This window comes from Primulina eburnea, chromosome 16, assembly GCF_022965805.1.
Source record: "Primulina eburnea isolate SZY01 chromosome 16, ASM2296580v1, whole genome shotgun sequence".
Lineage (NCBI taxonomy): Eukaryota > Viridiplantae > Streptophyta > Magnoliopsida > Lamiales > Gesneriaceae > Primulina > Primulina eburnea.
This window is the reverse complement of record NC_133116.1, coordinates 9652612-9675882: the sequence shown is the minus strand read 5'-3', so window position 1 is coordinate 9675882 and position 23271 is coordinate 9652612. Positions and strand designations below refer to the sequence as shown.

Genomic DNA, 23271 nt, shown 5'->3' with positions numbered 1-23271 from the left:
TGATGACCAACATCCCAACAGAAGAGATATTTAGTTCTTGTCCTTTAGGGATGAGAGAAAGGATGCTTGGTGCAGGGAGAGGCTTGAACTTCTGCAAAGTTACCTAGTTTCTCAGTAAGGATCCTGAGTCTTCAAACATTTTGCTCAAGGGATGACGAATCCAAATTATTGCTAATCACTGCTTTGAGAATATGTAACATGATGACTGACTAGTTAACTTTGATTCATGTGGTGATAGTTGTCATCACCAAAAATTTATATGTAGTGTACGCATCAAAAGAGCCTACCTTAGCTAGAATTGGCTTGACCACAACGTTAGCCAGAAGTTGATAATCTAATTTCATTTTTTTTTCTTTTCTGATGTCTTGATACTATCACCAGATCCAGAAACTTCAGCTTCATATCCTCATCTACTTACTGAGGTACTAGAGAGAAGTCAATTAACCCTTTAGTAGGCAATTGAAATTGTGCAGAGAAATAATCATGCTCGATTAACAGACAATCCTCTCCTATAGGCATCAATATCTTCTCATCTTCAGCTACTATCCTTCTTGCGTAGAAACTTTTCAGTTCTTTCACTTAGATGTCCAACGAAGAAGTGAGAAAAGTCTTAAGTCCAGATGACTCAACGACTTTGAAGACTTGAGAGACATCAACATCTTCCGTATAATAAATTGATTCGAAATCGACTCCAAGAGCGTTTATGATATTTGAAAAAAATGTTGGAGCAGCCATATCTAAATAAGTTCTTAGATATAAAAATTAGATGCTTTTTGAGGTGAAAGAGAGCAACGAGTTTGAGAGCATATATGCTTTGAATAAGAAGATGTAAAAAAAAAAACTCAAAAATTTATGGATTTCAATTATTTAACATGTGCGACTTTTGATCTGGTAATAGATGAGACATGTTTCACGCTGTTAATGAGAAATTTTCAAATTTAGAAAGATAATAAGTTCATTGTATGAAAAACCTTTTTTTCCTTTGAAAAAAACTGAGTAATTAAATCGCTAATAAATATTAACAAACAAACTTAAATGAATTATACCACTAAATGATAAGATCAGTTAGATTGATACCACTTTCTATTAGTTATGTTGTGAGACTAACTGTTAGTTTAATATTAAAAGACTAACTGACGACTGTCTTATTAGTAGGACTTTATGATTCAGTACCTCCCTAAATTCATGCATTTATGATAAATCAATAAGTCCTAAAATATTTATGAAATAAGAAAACTTGTTTTCTAAGATTGATTTGGTGAAAATATATGATGTTTGTTGTTCAGTTGAGATATATTCCAATCTAATATCCTTTTTCATTTTATGATCTCGAATGAAATGATGACAAATGTCAATATGCTTAGTCCGAGAGTGCAAAATTGGATTCAATGTGATGATTATTGCACTTGTGTTGTTACAGAAAATTGGTGACTCATTTGGCATCAATTCCATATTCTTTCAGTTGTTGTTGAATCCACAACAGTTGAGCACAACAGTTCCCAGCAGCTAGGTATTCAGCTTCTGCAGTAGAAGTGGAAATTGATGTTTGCTTCTTAATGAACCAATAAATTATTCGGTCTCCAAGAAACTGACATGATCCGCTTGTACTTTTCTTGTCAAGCTTACACCCTGCATAGTCTGCATTAAAATATCCACTAGGTTGAACAATGAGGTTTAGCATATTACAATCCAACATTTTGAGTTCGTTTAAGAAAGTTAAGATTTTTTTTAGCAGCTGAGTAATGAGATTATTTTGGATCCAACTAAAAATGTGTACACATACAAACTGCAAACATGATATCTGGTCGACTGACAGTTAAGTATAATAGTGAACCTATCAAACCTCGATGCAATGTTATCTCAACTGATATTGTCCATTCATCTTTATCAAGGGGGGTTGCAGCTGCTAAACACAACTTCATTGAAAACTCTTATATCACTACTTCTTGCTCACAAAAGATTTGCACTAAAAGATTTTGATAATTACAAGTAATTTGAAATCATCCATTTTAGTAGCGCTTAATAATGCATAACTAAAACTCTTAGTAAAACTTGAATCTAAATACTTTGAGCAGTAAGACTTATTACTCTCAATTATACAGTTTTGACAGAGAAATTTTAAGCACAAATTTGATCATCAAAATGATCAGATAATGATATATCAGCATGTACTGACTATTTCAGTTCGACTATCGAAAAGCTTTTACAGAGAAGATCCAAAGAAAGATTATGTAACTGTTTAACTTAGAGCTTGTTCAATTGATCTATTTATATCTTTAACCTGCAACAATAATCTTTTCAAAATATATTCGTTTCCAAATGCAGATGGCATTGTTGACATGTCATCGTCCTTTCTAATGTGTTCTGGTAGTGCGCCGAAACCTGAAATTCTGTTTAAGGTTTAGTGACTATTAATATAAAAAGATTTATCCGATATTTCAACTGGGCTTTGATCATAATGATTATTTAGATAATTTATTGATTTGGTCTGACTGATCAACTAGATAGATTGTCAGTTGGGCTTCATCGGTCGACCTAGAATCGATTTGGCTATCAATATTATTTTTATGTTTTATCAGTCTGACTTTGTAATCAGTTAAGCTTCTTAGTTCACTTTTCTTCTTTGAATTCAGTTCGATTAGGTTCTTTACTTATTCTATAGATCCACAAACTTATTCAATCGTCAAACTTAACATGTTCCAACAATGATTAACTAAAATTAAATTTCTAAAGTAACTAACTTTGGTTGGTTGATGAAATTTTTATGATTCCAAAAAAACCTTTTTTTATTTCCAAATGTTTAAACTACTATAAAATTATTTCCCGTTCATTTTTCTATCATATATTTTTTTTTGTCATTTCAAATTCAAATATCCATAACTTCCATTGGCTGATGCGACAAAAACTTGTATGGACGGTCTCACGGGTCATATTTGTGAGACGGATCTCTTATTTGGGTCATCCATGAAAAAGTATTACTTTTTGTGCTAAGAGTATTACTTTTTATTGTGAATATGGGTAGGGTTGACCCGTCTCACGGATTAAAATCCGTGAGACGGTCTCACATGAGACCTACTCGACTGATGCACCTCGCAACGAACCATTATTTCAGATTATATTCCTTTCGCTACAATGATTTTTTTTTTTTAAATAATAATTTGCTTTCGCCAGAGAAATATATAGCACAAAATCACGATCCAACTTCCCTAAAAAAAAATTGGGAATTTTTTTTTAAAATATATTAAATTTTATTATTAATTATTCAAAATTTGACCCTTTTTTAATTAAAAAAAATGGAGCCAGTCAAAAAAATGAAATGGGTGGCATTTCTAAACCTCTGCCAAAAACCCTACACAAATCCTCCTTCGGAACACATCAGTCCGCTCAAACAACAATCTTCAGCAAATATTTTCGTTGTTTCATGAGATAGCAATGATTGAATCGGTTTCTGATTTCAAATGGAGCTGAGTTTCAAATTCGTCTCATGTATCCTTGCTGTTGGTATAGCCATGTTTTTTCTGTTCCGCGGGATCACAAGATGTCGCTATGATGCTGCTCGTAGAACATCTCTACCGATTTCTTCATATTACGTGTTTTCAGGAAAGGCGTTCATTTGGGCAACTCATTTTTCTTGTGTTTGTCGATACCCCTTTTCTACAACTCCAGATTTCAGTAGATTTGATGGACTGTTCGATAGAGGAACGATAAAGAAAATTGTGAGTGAAGGGAGATGGGATGATTGTAGGTTAGTTGGATTCTTTGAGTCAGCTTTAGCTCCCAATTGGGTGTCGAAAATATTGCTTGAACTGAAGCAAGATCCTTTATTAGCTTTGAAGTGGTTTAAGTGGGCTCAATCACAAAATGGGTTTTTGCATACGGTGGAGAATTACTGCGTAGCTGCTCACATTTTGTTCTGTTCGAGCATGTACCATGATGCCCACGATGTTCTTACACAATTGGTTAGGGTGAAGAAACTTGGTGAAAATGGTAACAAACAATATCCTTGTAGTAGTATATTGGATGTTTTGTGGTTGACAAGGAACGTCTGCAGACCAGGCTATGGGGTGTTTGATGCGCTATTTAGTGTACTTGTTGAGTTGGGATTGCTAGAGGAAGCTAGGGAGTGTTTCTTGAGGATGAGAAACTTTAGAATTGTCCCAAAAGCAAGGTCTTGTAATATTCTTTTGCATAAGTGTTCAAAGGTGACAGACGGAGTTTTGGTGAAGAAGTTTTTTAGTGATATGGTCGGGGCTGGAATAGCACAATCCGTCTATACCTATAACATAGTTATTGGTTATTTTTGTAAAGAGGGGAACTTGCTAGCTGCAAAAAGCTTGTTTGACAAAATGAAGGGCATGGGTATTTTTCCTGATGTTGTCACTTACAACTCTTTCATAGACGCTCATGGAAAACTCGGCGAGTTGGATCATATGATTAATTTTTACGAGGAGATGAAAGAAGCAGGTTGTAATCCTGACATAATTACATATAATACATTGATTAATTGTTTTTGTAAATTTGAGAACATGCCTCTGGCGTTCAACTATCTTAGGGAGATGAAGGAAAGATTTCTTAAGCCTAATGTTGTAACATATAGCACATTCATAGATGCTTTTTGTAAGGAAGGAATGTTGGAACAGGCAATAAAATTTTTTGTAGACATGAGGCGAGTTGGTCTCACACCTAATGAATATACCTATACTTCTTTAATTGATGCTAATTTTAAAGTGGGAAATATTGACAATGCATTGAAGCTTGTAAAAGAGATGTTGGAAGCCACTGTGAAGTTAAATATTGTCACTTATACAGCATTGGTTGATGGCCTATGCGAAGAAGGGAAGATAAAAGAAGCTGAAGAAGTATTTAGAGCAATGCTAGAAAATGAGGTGGTACCTAACGAGAGAATCTATACAGCTTTTATTCATGGGTATCTAAAAGCAAACAGGATGGATGATGCAATGGGCATTGTGGGAAAAATGAAAGAGAACAATATCCAAGCTGATTTATTACTCTATGGAACTCTAATATGGGGGCTTTGCAACCAGGGCAGGTTTGAAGATGTGAATGTTTTGTTGGATGAAATGAATGGACGTAATATAAAGGTCAGTGATGTGATATACACATCACTTATTGATGCATATTTGAAGGCAGGTAAGGATGGAGAGGCAAGGAATCTGCTAAACAAAATGCAAGAAAGAGGAACACCTCCAACCATTGTGACATATTGCTCATTAATTAATGGTCTATGCAGATTGGGATTTGTCCAAGAGGCCATTGATTATTTTAATTTGATGAAAAACAGTGGTTTGCAACCTAATATTGTTATTTATACATCACTAATTCACGGTCTCTGGAAAAACAATCATATCGATGCTGCAAAAAAGCTGTATCTGGCGATGCTTGACGAGGGCTTATTTCCCGATAAAATTGCTTATACATCCTTGATTGATGGAAACTTTAAGCATGGAAACATTGAGGATGCCTTAGATCTGGTAAATGCAATGTCTCAAAGTGGGGTGGAGTTTGATCTTTATGCCTATACATGTTTGATATATGGACTCTCTAGATGTGGTCAACTTCAGCGAGCCAGGGATCTGCTTTATGAGATGATTGAGAAAGGTGTACAACCTGATGAAATTGTTTATGGTTGCCTTATACGTAAGTATTTTGAGCTCGGCAATGGGGAAGAAGCTAATGCCTTGCTTAATGAAATGTTGGAAAGAGGGTATGCTCACATTAATGTCTATGAACCCAAGTTGGCCTAATTTTGTGGTTATTGTGCTGCATTGACCGACCTCTCCTACTTGAAGCGCGAGCTTGAGACAAGAGAGTTGAATGTTGTTCCCCACAAAAGTGTCTCAACTTCCCAAATAACTGTGAATGGTAAAAATTTGACACCCTACACCTCCCCACAGCTTTTTAGTTATTTGTTTATCATTTTAGTAATATCGTATTGCGGATGTAATTACTGTTTATTGGGTAATATATGATAGCCTCCTTATATCTGCAAGGTTTAGTTTTACAGTTAAAAGCAGATTGAGGCTGACCTCATTTCTCTTTTGATTTTCTGTTTATCAGATGCAGAATATATCAATTGGAACAACTGCTCAGTGTTTTTCATATTGCACATATTGCTGCAATAGATGGAGATGATGGTATTTCAAAGGCGTATATTTTGGAGACTGGACAGTGGCATTGTATTTTGACATAGGTAAACAGAAAGAGCTTTCTTTTACTGATTTTTATCATCTTCTTACAGCCACTGGAATTGGAGATGAGATAAATTTGTAAGTTAGAAAATATGAATTATCTAAAAACATAATCATCATTCACATTTCATTCTAGAAATATGCCATCTACATCATGTGCTAAGCATGATGGTAATCCAGTTGTGTTCAGATAATGCTAATCGGATCACATTAGAAGTCAATCTAATAATGCCATCATATTTAGTCATCTGTACCTAAAAAACCTTGGGAGGAGTTGATAATATCTCGTGTTTAAATTTTTGTCAACTTTACTATGCACTGTTTCGGTGTTTACTCCTTTCATCCTCGTAATCGAACATTTTCTTAATGTTGGAACCATCATTTGAGATCTGATTAACCGCCCCAGTTATCATCAAGTTGAACTTGGGACTCTAAAAATATTATAAGATTCAACGATTTAGTATTTAAGTGTCCATTAAATATTCCCTTGGCAGCTTTAGTTATGAGTTACAACCTATCAGCAAACCTGATCGAACAAGGCACTTCTTGGGAAATAGTGGTGGTGATGCTCAGTGGAAAGGAAATCATTGTGGAAAAAAGTAATCAGGAGTATTTATGGTCTACAAGATAACGGGTGGGACGTGAGGTTGGCTAGGAACTCGACATTTAGAAGCCCTGGAAATTTATCTCTTGTTCTTACTCGGCTTTTAATCATTTGATTAAGGAGGTGCTCAAAGGGGGGAATATCATTCTTTTTGGGAAGACATTTGGGGGAGAGGGGTCTTGACGTTCAAAGAGCGCTTTCCATCTCTGTTTCACATTTCCACCTCGATTAACTAACCGATCAGTTCTTTTATAAATGTTACCGATCTTCGAGTCAATTCTAACTTTCACTAGGATGTGCGTTTCAAGAGAGCTTTAAATGAGGTCGAACTAGGTGAATTCAGCACTCTTCTAGGGGTATTAGATACAATTAGGTTGGAGTGGGGCACGAATGATTTTAGAGTTTGGCTGGGGGACTCTTCCGGTTTTTTTTCTATTCGCTCTTTCTACAATTCTTTTTTCCCGATTTCCAACTCCTCGTTATTCCTATATTACTATATGGAAGATACCGGTTCCGCACAAGGTTCAAGTCTGCTCGTGGATAGTGGCTTTGGGGAAACTGCCGACTTGTGATTCGTTACAAAAACGGTGGACTACCTGTGCCTTATGCCCGCAATGGTGTAGTTTATGCCGAAAACAAGAGGAGAATCAGGACCATCTTTTGTTGCATTGTCTTTCTCAAGTGGTATATTGACAAAAGTACTACAAGAGCTGGGTTTCGAATGGACCTTTCCAAGAAGAGCACGGGATTTGTTTCTTATGGAGCTAGGCTTCCACACCGGGAGAAGGAAAAAGAGTTTTTGGTATTTGGTACTTCATGGCACATTTTGGTCGCTCTGGTTTGAGAAGAACAATAGAATCTTCAGATTCAGCGGAGTCTTTGGACGACGTATGAGCGAAGATCAAAAATTCAGAGTTGTGACTTGGACGACGAACTTTCCGGAGCTTAACCACTTGTTTATTTCTGATTTGGTTAGGGATTGAAAATTTGTAATATGCTAATAATAGTTTAGAAGTTATTTTGCAAATTCTTTTTACGTGTTTTGTGGATTACACATCCACTCCTTTGTAATCCGATATATTATTTTATTAAAGTCTAGTTTCATATAAAAAAAATATGCGTGCAGTAAAAACACCAAGACTGTCATTATTGTTTAGAATCATATCATAATCTAAGGTTGGAAAGGGAAATGCGTGACCCCTTGATGTTGCCAAGACCATAATTGTATAGTGCCTCTCCATTCTATTGCTTTTATTTTACCTCGTGGAACAACTCATTAGCGTTATCAGTTGGTGTTAGTAAGCAAGTAGTTTTAATCTTTTCAAACAATTGCACAGTCACGCCAATAGTTTTAATTTAACCTGCTGCTGTCATGTAAAGAAAGATAAATAATATTATCTCCTCGTATGAATGTTTTACTTCTCTTATCCTGAAGTGTAACCTTGTTCTAGGTTATATCTTTCGATTATGCCGGTTTAATTGTGCTTGCCACCGGTTGAAAATGCGAAGTTGCCACCTTGGATCTTTATGGAACTTACTTTTTCGACAGGTAAGCTCGCTTTAGCATTTCTGGCAAAACAACCTTCTTTGACCTGCACAAAAATAGTCCTGTATACAAAGGACTTGGACTTACCAGCATTTATACGAGTCCTTAGCATGAGCAATTGCTATTTATGCATTTTGAACTGCATTTCCAAGGCGTCAAGAAGTACTACGCAACAACCGTTTCAAAGATTTCAGGTTGGACATTTAGAAATAATGGTTTACTTTTTCAGCAGTGATCAGAGGGAAACACAGACAACCTTAGCTGAGGTCTTGATTTTGATTTGGATTGGACTAAATTGTAAAGAAACAGTTTCTGTACATAATAGTTGTTCATTATGTTATTTCACGTAATTTTTATTAAAAGTAAATTGTAGTGTTAAAGCAATTCTCAAATTGTTTTAGTTAGTATCTGCTCTTTACATTTTATTCCGATGAATAATTACATGCATGCCAGGGTTTAATTACATGCTATCACCCACACAGGCCGGTCTGTCACACTGCACAGTCTCACTTGTGTAGCCATTATTGACTTAATTTCACTTTATTTTACCTAGTAAACTTTTTTGAAACTTCAAGTTGTAATGCTTTATTCGTCTCAATTATCATACTAGAAAGAATCGTGACCACCATTATAATTGAGTTCTGCACGGCATATCACACCTGACCACCACAATTTTATTGTAAAAACTGCCAACGCTAGCAACCATGTATTGAATCACGCTAGCTCGAATTTCTGATATTAATTGATTATTGTTGTTCGAAGCAATTGTCTGGTTTGCGTGCTCTTGGTTTTGTGCATCTGTGCTTTTTATAAATCTTGAACTCATCTGTGTTTTTTATAAATCTTGAACTCATATATATTTTGTTTTTTTACCTCACTCGTTTTTAGTGTATTTTTGTCATAGTAGTACTAACACGACCTACTGTGATGTATTGGTTTGCCTAAAGAATCATTGCAATTGGTTTTATTTTGGTAAAATTTCAAACTAAATGTGAAATATTTTCTTACCTCTGAAACCAGTAGTAGACTCTTAGTGACAATATATATTGATTAGTCGTTCCAATAGTTTTCAGGCGAAATGCTTGATTCATACTTGTGAAGTCAGACTGAAATAATGTTGATCTGGTAAAGATCATAGTTACGAGAAGGCTAAACTGAAACTACTGAAGTGGATGAACCATATGGACAATGAAATGACGTTCAAGGGCTCGCGACTCTCATATGGCCTTGAAGAAGAATGAAGAAATAGTTTTCAGGCGAAATGCTTGATTCATACTTGTGAAGTCAGACTGAAATAATGTTGATCTGGTAAAGATCATAGTTACGAGGAGGCTTTAGCTAGACGCGGGCTAGGCTCAAGGTGCATTACGCCCAACTTTTGGGTCTAGGTGCAAGCTCAGACGCACCATTTACAGAGCTGTCTTTACGGGCTTGGAGCTGAATGTATTTGATTATGTAAGATTGAGTTCTCTTGGATGTCTAGCTTTTAGAATCCTATTTCATTCTTATTTGATAACATATATTTGTTGGGTGGGCAAATGTTTACCTTTTACTTTGATAATGTGTTTTCCCTTTCGTCATGGAATTTTTATTGAAATGGGAAATCTTTGAACACAATATGTAATTTATTTATCTATTATTATTTTTTTTTGTAATAGAAGGATAAATATTTATATATTTTCAAGAAATGTTAGGATCGTAAGAAGTATCCAAAAGTATATAATGATATTTATAATCAAGTAAATATATTCAGTCAAGTGGATGCACACGTTTTTACATCCTTTCGTTTCACATTTTACTTTGGATTTGAAAAATGGACGAACCTTCCTGAAATTTCCTGCCCTTTCGTTCCATCTTGTATTTGGGTGTTCAAATTTTGATCTAAACCAAATAAACCTGAAATCTGAACCTAAAAATTGGAAACCAAATTGAACCAAAAATTGATTTATATATATATATATATATATATATATATATATATATATATATATATATATTAAAACCCATGTTTATATAGGTCGATTTTGGATAATATATGTAAAACGAGTCAACCGAACAAACAAAATTTAATCATATAGAATAATTTTATTTAGATTTATGTACATTCTATAAAATGATAAATAGCGAACTAATTAATATTTTTGTTAATTTTTAGTTGATTTTTATTTGTCTAATCTATTTAGACTTTATATTTGAAGGTTTTATAAAAAATATATTAAATAAAAGATAATATATTATGTTTTAAAATACTTTAATTGCTAATTCAAATAACTCCATCCACAAATTTATATGGAAAACCCTTAAATAAGTTTCAAAAACTAAATTTCTAAAAACTAAAGTTTACCAAATATATATGAGTGGGTCTATTGTAAGACGGTCTTACGAATCTTTATCTGTGGGACGAGTCAACCCTATCAATATTCATAATAAAAATAATATTTTTCCATGAATGATCCAAATAAGAGATTCGTCTCACAAAATACGACCTGTGAAATCGTCTCACACAAGTTTTTGGCAACATATATGTAGTATGTGCCTCCATCACTAATATATCATAATAGATAAGTGATGTAGAAAGATTATTTAGGTGTTAAAAGTATGTATGTATATATATTCACAAAATAACTCTATGAATAACCTAATTTAATTCTTTAGCCAACTGGAGAAGTTAAAATGGAACACAAATCATTATCTTCATTTTTCTTGTTTTATTTTTTCAGTCCAGTAGTGATGTTTTCATTTTATTTTTATGTTTGATCATTTTATAAGCATGTTGCACTATTATTATATTTTAACTATAAAAACATTAGTTGTATGGTTTTAATGACAATTCAAACACATAAAATATGAATTATACATTGTCGGAAGTATTAAAAGCACATGCATCTAAAATTTTGAAATTGAAATTATTCGAGCTTCTTTTTAAGACACAGAGGTTAAACGTATATTTAATTTTCACAAAGAACTATTTTGAGATTTTCACAAATAACTTGTATGCAATTTAACCCGACTTATTGAAATCTTTAACGTAGAAAAAAAACATTATATTTGTCCAATCCCATTTGAGTTTTCCCCAACTTGTACCCAATAAATAGATCCGAACTCGGTGGTGAAATTGTTCTCTATCGGTACCTCGTCCAGCTAAACGAATGTTCTAAAAATATTATATGTTATATATTCACTAAAAGATAATATATATTGTTAGGATTATTTTGTCCGACAGATATCGAAAATAATGAAAATATCAGAATAGATTGTAAAACTGTAAATTTGTATTTTATCAGAATTAAATGTTGTGCCAGATGTTACAACATCTCGGACAACATCTACATGCAGCGGAAAATTAATAACACAAATTCACTTTAAATAATTAAATGGACAAGATTAAATATGCACAAGTATAAATACTTGTGCGGTGCCTTATGGCAAAAATTAATCACTAGAAAACTTAACCGTTCACAAAAACCTATCACTAGTGATTTTTACAAAAATCAATTTCCTCAACACTTTGAGAAAATAAAGCTTTCTAAAAACAACCAACAATATTAAAACATGAATAAGAAAGCAAAAACGAGATCCCTAAAAACACGAGCAGCTAAACACGATCTTCAGCCAACATCGTTACGGATGTTGTCTGTAGATGTTGGCAGCATTCAGGGCAACACGTAAACCAGCACTCTTCAAAACAGCAACGTCTCTTGAATAAAGTTTTCTCTGAAATTCTGAACGTGCAAAAGTGCATAAGTTATGCATTCATGAAAACCTCCAAGCGAAGAGTGAAAACCATATAAATCGAAAAAGCTCTCTCTTAAAAGTATGCGTGAATCCTCAATCCAAGAGCTCTTTCCAAAGTGCGTGTATGAATAATCGAGAAGGCTTGTGCACAAGAAAGAGAGAAGAGAGAGCGAGAGAGAGATCTTCAACAACGTCTTTTATCTCTTATTTATAGATGTAGACTTTTATTCTTCAAGGAAACTTATTTCACAAGGAAAGTGAGAGTCTAATTAGAAATAAACTCTTTTCAAATATTGATATCATATCTCATTAAATCATTATCATAAATATAATATCTAGAAGATATTTATCACAAAGATAATATCTAGAAAAGTAAAACAAAATATTCCACATGATATTATATCACAATAAAATCTTAACATAATTATCTAGAAAGGCAAAACCACAATTAAATATTATACTCAATCAAATCAACAAAGAAAAGATAATATTAGGGAAATAAATTTAATATAGAAATTATATTTCCCTTCAATCTCCCCTTTTTTGCCTTTCTGGACAAAATCACATCAAACTCAAATTCTCAATTAAGCTCAAGTTTACTCTCCCTTAATACGAGAATTTTTCTCCCCCTGAATAAAATCAAGTTGGTATGGGTGTTGTTCGTTGTGTTGGCAACACCTGAGACAACACCTGCAAAAATCATTAACAGTTCATTTCATTAGAACAGAAACACATCAGGGAAACAAACACCTATAACAGAAAAGAACATCAACAAAGAAATCAAGCAAAGGTATCAGATAGATGGTATCATGTGATCCTTTCAATTCACAGTCCCTTGAGTTTGAGTCATTTTCTCCCCCTTTTTGTCCAGAATGGACATCTACCTCCATAGCCAGATGATAGTCAGAAACTAAGTTCTCATAGGAGACAAAATCAGCTTTAGCTCGTAATCACTATAAAAAAAATTACTGAGATAATTGCGTCAAAAATCATTTCAAAAAAAAAAATTCCAGAATTGCAACCCACATCGAATTAACACCACTGAACCATCAAAAATCACAAATATTGGAGTTCTAGCAAAATCTGGATTTTCATCGAATTTTCTCAATTGAAATACGCATGCCCTCTTGACCAACAGTATTCACAATGTTATGTTTATGTATGACATATTTATGCCTAATAACAGAATGTAACAGAAATAGAAACATGAAAACAAATATGAGATATGTTCACAAATGAAATGTTGTCACAAATGTTGGCAACATCTTCTGACAACACGTCCAATTTCAAAATATATTTCGATTTTTCTGCACACTTAGAGACTTATCAACTTTTTGATCATAGAAGTGGTAGCTCCCACACTAGAGGAACGGTCTTCTTTAGGACTCCTCTAGGTAGCTTTTTCCATTTTCTTCTATTTTTGCCTTCTGTATTAAATTCAGAAGAGGTAGCTCCCACACTAAAAGCACAGTCTTCATTGGACTCTTTTAGGTAGCTTTTTCCCATCTTTTCTTCTGATACAGAGCATATGCATAATTGATTTTTTTTACTTAATCTTTTCAAATCACATTTCGTATAGGTCAATGTCATGGAGTACATGATAATCCTTCAACTATTTTGTGATTTAATCAGATTGTTGAGCATATCCAAGTGTGTTAAGTTTAGATAGAACAAGAAATTGTAAGTGCACCAGAAGATTATGCAACATTGTGATAACACTTCATATAACAATATGCATGCAGATGCAATATGTCTAAGTCCTAGAAATGCACATGCAGGTTAGGTGTTGTCCGAGATGTTGTAACATCTGAGACAACATCTATGAATGATCAGACAGAACACATGCTGAGAGATTTTCTAAGGTTGGAGAATCTCTCAAATTCTAATCCATTTGTGAATATGTCAGCCAATTGGTTATTTGTATCAACAAATTCCATCTGAATCAATCTTTTTTCTACTAAATCTCGAATGAAGTGATGTCGAATGTCAATGTGTTTGGTTCGAGAGTGTTGTACTGGGTTTTTTGAAATGTTTATTACATTAGAATTATCATAGTATACAACTAAAGTTTCACTTGAAAGTCCATAGTATTCAATCATTTGATTCATCAACAAAAGATGAGTGCAACCACTTCCTGCTGCCACATATTTGGATTCAGCAGTTGAAAGTGACATAGAAAGAAACAAAATTATCAGCATGTTTTTGAGATGAGGAACCAAAGATTATATCATCAACATAGACTTGACAAATAAGAATCTCACCTTTAGATTTTTGAATAAAAAGAGTTTTGTCTACCTCACCTCGTTTGAAGCCAATTACCAGTAGATATTCACTCAATCTGTGAGTATAAGGAGCTCATGCAAATAAGTCCAGCCATCTTTCGATAATCCACTTTTTCTTTCTTTTGAGTTTGGACACCTTCATGCATACTTCCAATTATTTGTGATGATGGATGATTTTTCTGAATTTTACTTGGAATATTTTGTCCATCATCGTTATTCGTTCCGTCCTCAGCTTCAGTGACGTCAGTGTCAAGTGTTGTGTCAGATGTTGCAACATCTGAGGCAACATCTGTATTTTCCAGTATGATTGGAATTTCCAGTAGGTCTTCCACATTATCTTCAGTTGTTTTCTTTTTCAAATCTCCGAAACTTTCAACTTCCATAGGACCTATAAGATCTATATGCAGTAACTCCAGACAGCGTGTTGTCCCAGATGATGGCAACGCTGGGTGTGACGTGCGAGTTTGCTTACCTTTTTGACAATCTCCGCACAAAAATGGTATACCAAATGAAAGATTAGGCATACCTCGTACTGCATCGTACTTACTCAAGTTCTTTAAGGTTTTGAAGCTTGCATGTCCGAGTTTTTGATGCCAAAGGTCAAGTTCGGTGATTTGCACATGTTTGCATGAAAGATCTTCACCTATTTGGTAGAAATTATCCAAAGACCTTGTACCTGTCATAATGCACATATTAGTTTCATCAAAAACTTCACAAGTATGTCTATCAAACTTAACAAGCAAATTATCATCACACAATTGGCTTATGCTTATCAAATTCGAATTTAATCCTTCAACATGAAGCACGTTGTGGAGCTTTGGTAGTCCTTCAACATTCAAAGTGCCCTTTCCAACAATTTTTCCTTTAGCTCCCCCTCCATAGGTCACTCTACCACATTTTTGTTCAACATAATCGATGAGATATTCTCGTGATCCCGTCATATGGCGTGAGCTTCCACTATCAAAGTACCAATGACCTGCAATATTATTTTTCAATGAAGTATAGACAACTTTACAGTGAGTTTTTACCTTTGGGACCCAAATTTGTCTTACTGTAGGTCTATGGTGGGAGATGTTGCGGGAAGTGTTGGAGAACATTCGGGGCAACATCCTGCTCGACTTTCAATTCATGCAGTCATCCCTGAGTTTAAAACAGTATGGCCTGATATGACCAGGCTTAAAGCAGTAATGACATACATACCTTCGTTTTCTTCTCTTAGGAACAGGTGCAATGGATTGTCTTTTCGGTGGAGAGCTTTTCATTGAAGGCGTAGGATGTGATGGTGTGAGTGTTTCAGTCTTTCCCTTCACAAAAACAGTGGATTTTGAAGATTCACTAGTTTCATGCACACTGTCTTTGAAACCTAGACCCTTCTTGTCATCTCTTTCCATTGATAGTATAGATTCAAGCTTGGATGTGCTTGAATTAAACTTGGACAAGGTTTCAGTTGTCTTTTGAAGTCCTTCTTTGGTCTTACCAAGTTCCAAATCTTTTTTGCTCAAAATTACCTCAAGTTTGGCAACTACGGCTTTTAGTTCAACGTTCTCTTTCATGAGACTTGAGTTCAACTTGTTTCTCTTGGTCCAATCTTCAAACAGCTCTTCATAAAGCTTTTGCACACTCTCAAAAGTGAGTTCTTCATAATCAGTCTCTGATCCATCATCCCCACTTAAATTTCCAGAAGTTGTGGAGTTCAAACATACTGAATTTTAGCAGATGTTGCGGCCAGGTATGACAACACCTAGGGCAACACCTAAAGGATTCACTTGCAACCAGCGTTTTTCTTCATTCCTTAGTCGAAACTGTTGTTGGACAGGAGGTTTAGGAGCTGGTGGTCGAAGTGCTCCATTTGCAAGTGATGTGTCCATTAAATATTTCTGTCAAAACAAAATAAAAACCAGAATCAGCACTTAGTATATCAAGAGTTGGCTCTGATACCACTTGTTAGGATTATTTTGTCCGACAGATATCGAAAATAATGAAAATATCAGAATAGATTGTAAAACTGTAAATTTGTGTTTTATCAGAATTAAATGTTGTGCCAGATGTTACAACATCTCGGACAACATCTACATGCAGCGGAAAATTAATAACACAAATTCACTTTAAATAATTAAATAGACAAGATTAAATATGCACAAGTATAAATACTTGTGCGGTGTCTTATGGCAAAAATTAATCACTAGAAAACTTAACCGTTCACAAAAACCTATCACTAGTGATTTTTACAAAAATCAATTTCCTCAACACTTTGAGAAAATAAAGCTTTCTAAAAACAACCAATAATATTAAAACATTAATAAGAAAGCAAAAACGAGATCCCTAAAAACACGAGCAGCTAAACACGATCTTCAGCCAACATCGTTACGAATGTTGTCTGTAGATGTTGGCAGCATTCAGGGCAACACGTAAACCAGCACTCTTCGAAACAACAACGTCTCTTGAATAAAGTTTTCTCTGAAATTCTGAACGTGCAAAAGTGCATAAGTTATGCATTCATGAAAACCTCCAAGCGAAGAGTGAAAACCATATAAATCGAAAAAGCTCTCTCTTAAAAGTATGCGTGAATCCTCAATCCAAGAGCTCTTTCCAAAGTGCGTGTATGAATAATCGAGAAGGCTTGTGCACAAGAAAGAGAGAAGAGAGAGTGAGAGAGAGAGCTTCAACTACGTCTTTTATCTCTTATTTATAGATGTAGACTTTTATTCTTCAAGGAAACCTATTTCACAAGGAAAGTGAGAGTCTAATTAGAAATAAACTCTTTCAAATATTGATATAATATCTCATTAAATCATTATCATAAATATAATATCTAGAAGATATTATCAAGATAATATCTAGAAAAGTAAAACAAAATATTTCACATGATATTATATCACAATAAAATCTTAACATAATTATCTAGAAAGGCAAAACCACAATTAAATATTATACTCAATCAAATCAACAAAGAAAAGATAATATTAGAGAAATAAATTTAATATGGAAATTATATTTCCCTTCATATATACTAATAAAAGATGCACATGCGTTACATGTGTTATTATTATTTTTAACTTGTTCAAATAATACTAAACAATTAGCACGAAATTATTTTCAATATAGAAGAGTTGTTCGATTTAAGAGAGAAGTTTTGTTTAGATTTTTTCTATGTCAAATATGGAGTCCCTTGACGAGGTTTTTAGTAAGGCCAGAAGGGTAATTATGAGATTATCTATGTAAAATATGGGGTGACTTGATGAGGTTTTATTAGGGTAAAAAATATAATTATGGAATTAAATATTTTGGTGTCGCTCTCACACTTGATAATATATATATATATTAGGACTTGGGGTGTAAATTGAAAATTATATATATATATATATATATATATATATATATATATATATATATATATATATATATATATTAGGACTTGGGCGTAAATTGAAAATTTTTGGTAGTACAGGTTCTCATATGTAATTAATCAATATTTTTAAAGAAAATAAAAAAAAAATGAAGAAGAGCTATAGGCTATATAGCAAGGCTCTATCTATCCCTATTATATCAATAACACACACACACACACACACACACACAGTGACTGGGCGAGCTCTTCTGAATCTCTGTATTTATTCGTCTCTCTAATTCTCCCATCCTTGTTAATCCCTAGATCCGCACACATATTTGTTTATTTTGTCGATTTTTTGAAGCGTCGGAAGATGGCGGGCCCTTCACTTGCTGAGGAAGAAGCCGTCAAGAGGAACACAGATTGCGTTTACTTTCTGGCTTCTCCGTTAACTTGCAAAAAGGTCCTTTTTTTTGTTTTGATTAGCTTGCATCTTGCTGCTGTGGGGATCGGATCTTTATGTGGGATTGGAAATTTCGATTTAATTTGAGCCTTGAGATTATAAAAATTTATGCTCTTTTTTTTCTCCAGCTAGAAGCTTTAAGAATTGGGGTTTGATTATTTCCCTTACTATTAGTTTTGCTAGTAGGGTTTTGCGAAATTTGATATACTCGCTCATAGAGACGTGTAAGTATTTTTCCTGCCTTTGAGATTAGGGTTTGGATTTCTTTCTGCGATTTATTTTAATTTGAAGGGTATCTCAAGGTTTGATTTTGCAGTATATGTTGCTAAATTTTTCTTCCCTTCTGGGTTCTTTTCCTACATTGGCCGATTTTTGTATCTAATTATGTTCTTTGAGCTGGAACCAGGAGAAATTTACACGCAAGTTCTGCTAATGAAAATCCTTGTTCACATTTGTGAGTTTTGAGTGCTTTTTATTATATGCTACTAGACATGGTGATATAAGCTAGTGTCATATGATTTTTTGGGGCAATTTATGCATATTCAATGTATTCTATATATTGGAGTATCACATGGGATATTTGTTCAATTTTACTGCCATTGATGAGAATTATTTCTGCTGAGCCGGCAAACAATTGAGATACTTTGCATATAGAATGTGCGTGATGTCTTTTTGGTGCTATGTTTGAAGCTTTTTATTGAAGTTCTTAGTCATCATGTAAGTGTTTTCTTTCCAAATGTTTGAATTTATTATCGCTGCTCTTGATATCAAGGAACTCAAGCTTTTTGAGACTGGTTTATATATTTTTCGAATTTGAATTGGTTTTTCATCGGTTACATTTGAAGGTTACAATTCATTGTATCCAAACATATACTCTATTAATCAGTGATGGCTAGTAACATGGTGCAGTAATTTCAGTTGCTAGATGCTTGTTTCATCGTTTCTATGACCAGTGATATTTATTTTCTAATTTTGTTGTCTGTCCTCAGGGAAGTGAATGCGAATATCGTCATAGTGACATTGCACGAGTAAATCCAAGGGACTGTTGGTTCTGGTTGCATAGTAATTGCTTAAATCCAAAGTGTGGTTTTCGGCATCCGGTCAGTCCATATTTGTCTTGATATATAGCATGTTGACTTGCATGTTTAATTAGCTTGGTTAAATTTAGTTTCATGATGCTGGTTAAGACACATTATTTTATTATTTAGTAGTATAAAGTATTGTCAGCTTGTCTATACATCATATTTTAGTCAACTATGTTTTGTTTGGTTCTTCAGCCTCTTGATGGATTGCTGTCAACACAGACACCAACGCCCACTGGCCAACCCGCAACTCAATCACAGAATGCGACAACATCAACTTCACACATTCCAAACGCCTCAAACAAACAAACAACAGTTCCCTGCGTGTTTTTCCAGAAAGGGCTTTGTTTAAAAGGTGATTGGTGTCCCTTTCTCCACACACCAAATTCGGTGAATAACAAAACCTCAGTGGTGCCAGGAACAGCCTCTGCTGCTGAACCCACAACTTTTAAGAAGGCTTTAGGTGGTCATGAAAAGTTTGAGCACGCTAAAAAGGTCCCACACATAGATACAGTTAATTCCATCAAACTTTCCGAAAAGGCAAAACCTGCTGTTGAAACAGAACCTACTCCCCGTAGGAACGAGTTTTCAATGAATAGGAGAATAGCCCACACGTCAGGAGTCAATGATTTACCGGGGTATTCTGTCACCAATGGAAACCATTCAGTTGGTCCGAGCGTCCTCACTTACCAGGTGAACTTGGGGCCATGAACAATAAGGATGTAGAAGAGGTTTCAAGGGAGCCCTCTCCTGGATTTGATGTCCTTGTAGATGATGAGCGAAGAGATTCTGAATACTATCCCAGTGAAGATCATTATGGAATGCCAGGGGAACATGAAGTGGGGAATGAATATGACATCGATCGTGCCACTGATTTCAATAAGATTGCTGATATTGATGGTGAAAGATTCAAGGATCCTCATGGGTATGACTTAAATGAGCTCCGTAAGGGTCGGCGTGCTTTGGAGCAGCGGAGGGCTTCATCTGAGAGGGTGTTAGGGGGCTCTTATTTCGATAGGAAGCCATATGCTAGAGCTGATAGCATTAACCAGGTTGAAGATTTAGATTTAAGACATCGTTTAAATAAGCGTAAGAAGGTAAATGGTTTGAGGTCTGTCATTAGCCATGAACATGCCCGTGAGAGGCACGTGGAAGAGCGAAGATATCCAGGTTCCAATAGAGACGAGCAGTATGTTCCCTTGCATGAGAATTCCCTTAACAGTCACTTTAGAGGAAGGATTAGGCTTCCTGGTGGATCATCTCCTCTGAGCGAGAGGGATGCAATTCTATTGGGTCCTGATCGCAGTAGGTTATCTCCGGCAAGGACGAATTTCTCTTCTCAGCAGGGAAGGGTCCAAGACAGAATAAAGGGGAGGGTGGACGAAGATTTCCATAATGGTGTGAAGAACCACCGTGGTCCACACTTTAGAAGAGACATGGTTGCTGATGTTACTGATTTTACTGGTCCAAAAAGTCTAGCAGAGTTGAAGAACCAAAAATATTCTCAACCTAGTGGACAGCATGTGACCAATCAACAATCACTTGGTAAACGAAAACATCTGATGCTAGATGGAAATCAACAAGCTAGCATTCAACAAATTGGCAACGATCTTTCGTTTGATGGGCCTATGCCCCTAGAAGAGATTTTAAAGCGGAAGAGAGGTGAAACTATTGAAACATTGAGTATAAAGAAATCATTCAACTCTGATGGTATCACTGAAGAAAATAATGAAAAAGAAGGCAATGGCATGGCCAAAATCCCATTGACTCCAGATTTTGTTTCATCTACATTTGGCAATAAGACAAAAGCTCCTGTTGAGAGTAATAAGGATGTTTACAAGCCTGTATCAGTAGACAAAACAGAAGACAACTCTTCCACCCAGCAGCTTGTTTCGAGCAGGATAGAAGCTGAAGATGATATTAATGCTGTGGGTCAAGATGGGGAATCTGACTATGAGGAAGTGGGTGGGGAGAGCTTTGACATGTATGATGGTGAGAATGGAGATGCTGACGGGGAATACTTGGACGAAGATGACGATGACTTTGCAAAGAAGATGGGAGTCATGTATTCTTGAAAATTAAGACTATTTATGGCTTTTACTGCTGCTTATCTGGTCTTTATAGGTTTCATCTTTGCATTGAACTGGCATATTATGCTCTATTGGTTTTGACTTTGAGATCAGAAGTAGAGGTGATTTAAACTTCCGCTCATGTTCCCCATCATTATCTGCCTTCTTTTTTTATGTATTGAATTTCTTTTGGTCGGCTGGATTTGTTGTTTCCCTCCCAGAATGCAAGTTCTTTGTGATAGGCCTGTCGACAGCAGACCAAACATCTTGTCCCATGAATCATTGATATCTTACGGTTTTCATCACTTTTTTTTAGCTAAATTAGAAAATGATAAAAACTATAATTAAAAAAATAAAAACCAACTGAAATTTGGAATCGTGTTTGTACGTTGAGGCCAAAATTGATCAGAAATCCATTAATAAAAAGCTGAAAGCTGCCTGATAAGTCCATAACATATTTTTCCTTTTGATGCTATTTGAATACACGACATCAAATTGATGTATTAACAAAATCATCATATTAAATTATTTTGTACGAGCAATAATTCGTGACTAATATAAACTGTGGTATTCACTATATTTGTCATCTGTAAAGTGATTAATGTATATATTACAAGGCAAAAACTTTATTTATCTATGGAGTGCTAGAGGAAACAAAGCAGCGTCACCAAATCAGATTCAATCAACACATCATGTGGAATATTTTGATTTTGTTCTTCCTTCGTTTCCTAAAACTACTTAATGTTGCTCTGATGCAAAATATGTACAGAACTCCAGCCTCGTTCTTTTCCTCGCTCAATTATAGACATGAGCACTTTCAAGAACTCATCGGCATCTTCTGGACTCATAAATTCCAAGTTTGTTTGGAAAAGAGGGAGCGGTGTGTGAAAATTGTTCCACAATTTTCCCTTTGCTCCTCCATTTCTCCTTTTCTGCTGCTGGTTTTGGTTTTTTGAAAATGAAGCGTCTGAATCACTTCCAACAATGTGTACCACCTCTCTGTCATTATCAGCCAGAATTACGCTATCTAATCTGATTTCTGATTGCATGACCCAACTTGGATCAGCGGGAACCCCTTCAAATTCGGGCTTACCCAAGTCTATTAAACTGGAGCAGCTGAATACTAAGATAAGCTTTTCAGTGATCAATGCATACTTGCCACATTGTTTAAGTGATTTGCACATGACTAATGTCTCGTCTTCCCTTTGCGAGAGTAATACATGTGTTCCAACAGCATCTTCCCATGAGTATGGCTTTAAGGGAAGTTCTCGACTTAGAGGCCTCGGTAAACGGAGTCGAAAACATTGATATCCCATCTGGTGGATTCTACTACGATTTCTGATGCTCTGTGCAGTTTTTCCTGTGACCTCAAGGATACTAGCCGCTGGCCTTGCAACAAGTCCTGTAACACCCACAGCTATACCTGAAAGGACTCCCGGCAGACCATGTTTTTCAGCACCTTCTATAGGCGATTGAAGAACACCCGTAAGTCCCTGCAAACCGAAAAAAGTAAAACCGAGATTTTCACTGAACTGTAAAAATAAAAATCAGACAGGCGGCCATCCACACAAGTATAGGTACTCATATAGACATAGATCTAGGAAGATCATCCGAAAATAACAAATACCTGAAGGAATTCATTTATCACTCCTTTATTTTGTGAAGACACTCCTCTCTGCTGCTTTTCCATCATTGTCCCAGGTTGGTCGTCAAATGTAAATGCAACAATGCCCTGGAAGTTATGACCCACTTTAAAGTTCAAGCAAAGATGGCCGAGGTTTGTAGTAATGTTGATAGAAAACCAATTACCTTATGAGCAGCTTTGCTGAACTGAGTGGTAGCATCACTTATAGCATAGACAGTGTTGCTGACAAGACTTGTGGTACCTTGGGCCATACCGGTAATAAGTCCAGCAGGGCTCTGGAAATAAAATTATTTAAATAATTTTTTTCT

General features: G+C 35.1%; 3 protein-coding genes and 1 long non-coding RNA gene across 10 annotated transcripts in view; 2 read left to right on the top strand and 2 right to left on the bottom strand.

The window, feature by feature from the left end:
* The first annotated feature begins 3311 nt into the window (after nt 1-3311).
* Nucleotides 3312-9981, top strand: LOC140816326 (uncharacterized). Of its 6 annotated transcripts, none has more exons than XM_073175524.1 (4): nt 3312-5883; nt 6079-6211; nt 8363-8553; nt 9426-9981. In XM_073175524.1, exon 1 carries the CDS (start codon nt 3459-3461, stop codon nt 5763-5765), a length of 2307 nt encoding a protein of 768 aa, XP_073031625.1. In that variant the 5' UTR covers nt 3312-3458; the 3' UTR covers nt 5766-5883; nt 6079-6211; nt 8363-8553; nt 9426-9981. The 6 variants fall into 6 exon arrangements, with proteins under 6 accessions (XP_073031625.1, XP_073031622.1, XP_073031621.1 ...); XM_073175521.1 differs by having other exon boundaries at nt 8265-8553; nt 9433-9981; XM_073175520.1 differs by having other exon boundaries at nt 8265-8553.
* LOC140816327 (uncharacterized) lies at nt 7347-8258 on the bottom strand. The gene is made up of 2 exons (XR_012114549.1): nt 7590-8258; nt 7347-7489 (listed from the first exon to the last, which is right to left on the bottom strand). It is a non-coding gene; the product is annotated as an uncharacterized lncRNA (long non-coding RNA).
* A 7936-nt stretch (nt 9982-17917) lies between the features above and the next one.
* LOC140815884 (zinc finger CCCH domain-containing protein 17) lies at nt 17918-21531 on the top strand. The gene is given in 4 exon segments (XM_073174895.1): nt 17918-18167; nt 19157-19267; nt 19445-19916; nt 19919-21531. Coding segments are annotated over 4 exon segments (2079 nt in total). The 5' UTR covers nt 17918-18077; the 3' UTR covers nt 21325-21531.
* A 340-nt stretch (nt 21532-21871) lies between these two features.
* The window catches only part of LOC140816609 (intermembrane lipid transfer protein VPS13), a 98519-nt gene continuing 97119 nt past the window's right edge, over nt 21872-23271 (bottom strand). For both annotated transcript variants that reach the window (XM_073175991.1, XM_073175992.1), the window contains exons 45-47: nt 23128-23238; nt 22946-23050; nt 21872-22811 (exon numbers count right to left, since the gene is read on the bottom strand). In XM_073175991.1, the coding sequence (XP_073032092.1) occupies nt 22053-22811; nt 22946-23050; nt 23128-23238 (975 nt within the window). In that variant the 3' untranslated portion in view covers nt 21872-22052. The remainder of the gene's footprint in view (nt 22812-22945; nt 23051-23127; nt 23239-23271) is intronic.

Excerpts from the sequence above, each read along its gene's own strand:
- LOC140816326 (XM_073175524.1), top strand. The coding sequence starts at position 3,459 with ATGGAGCTGAGTTTCAAATTCGTCTCATGTATCCTTGCTGTTGGTATA.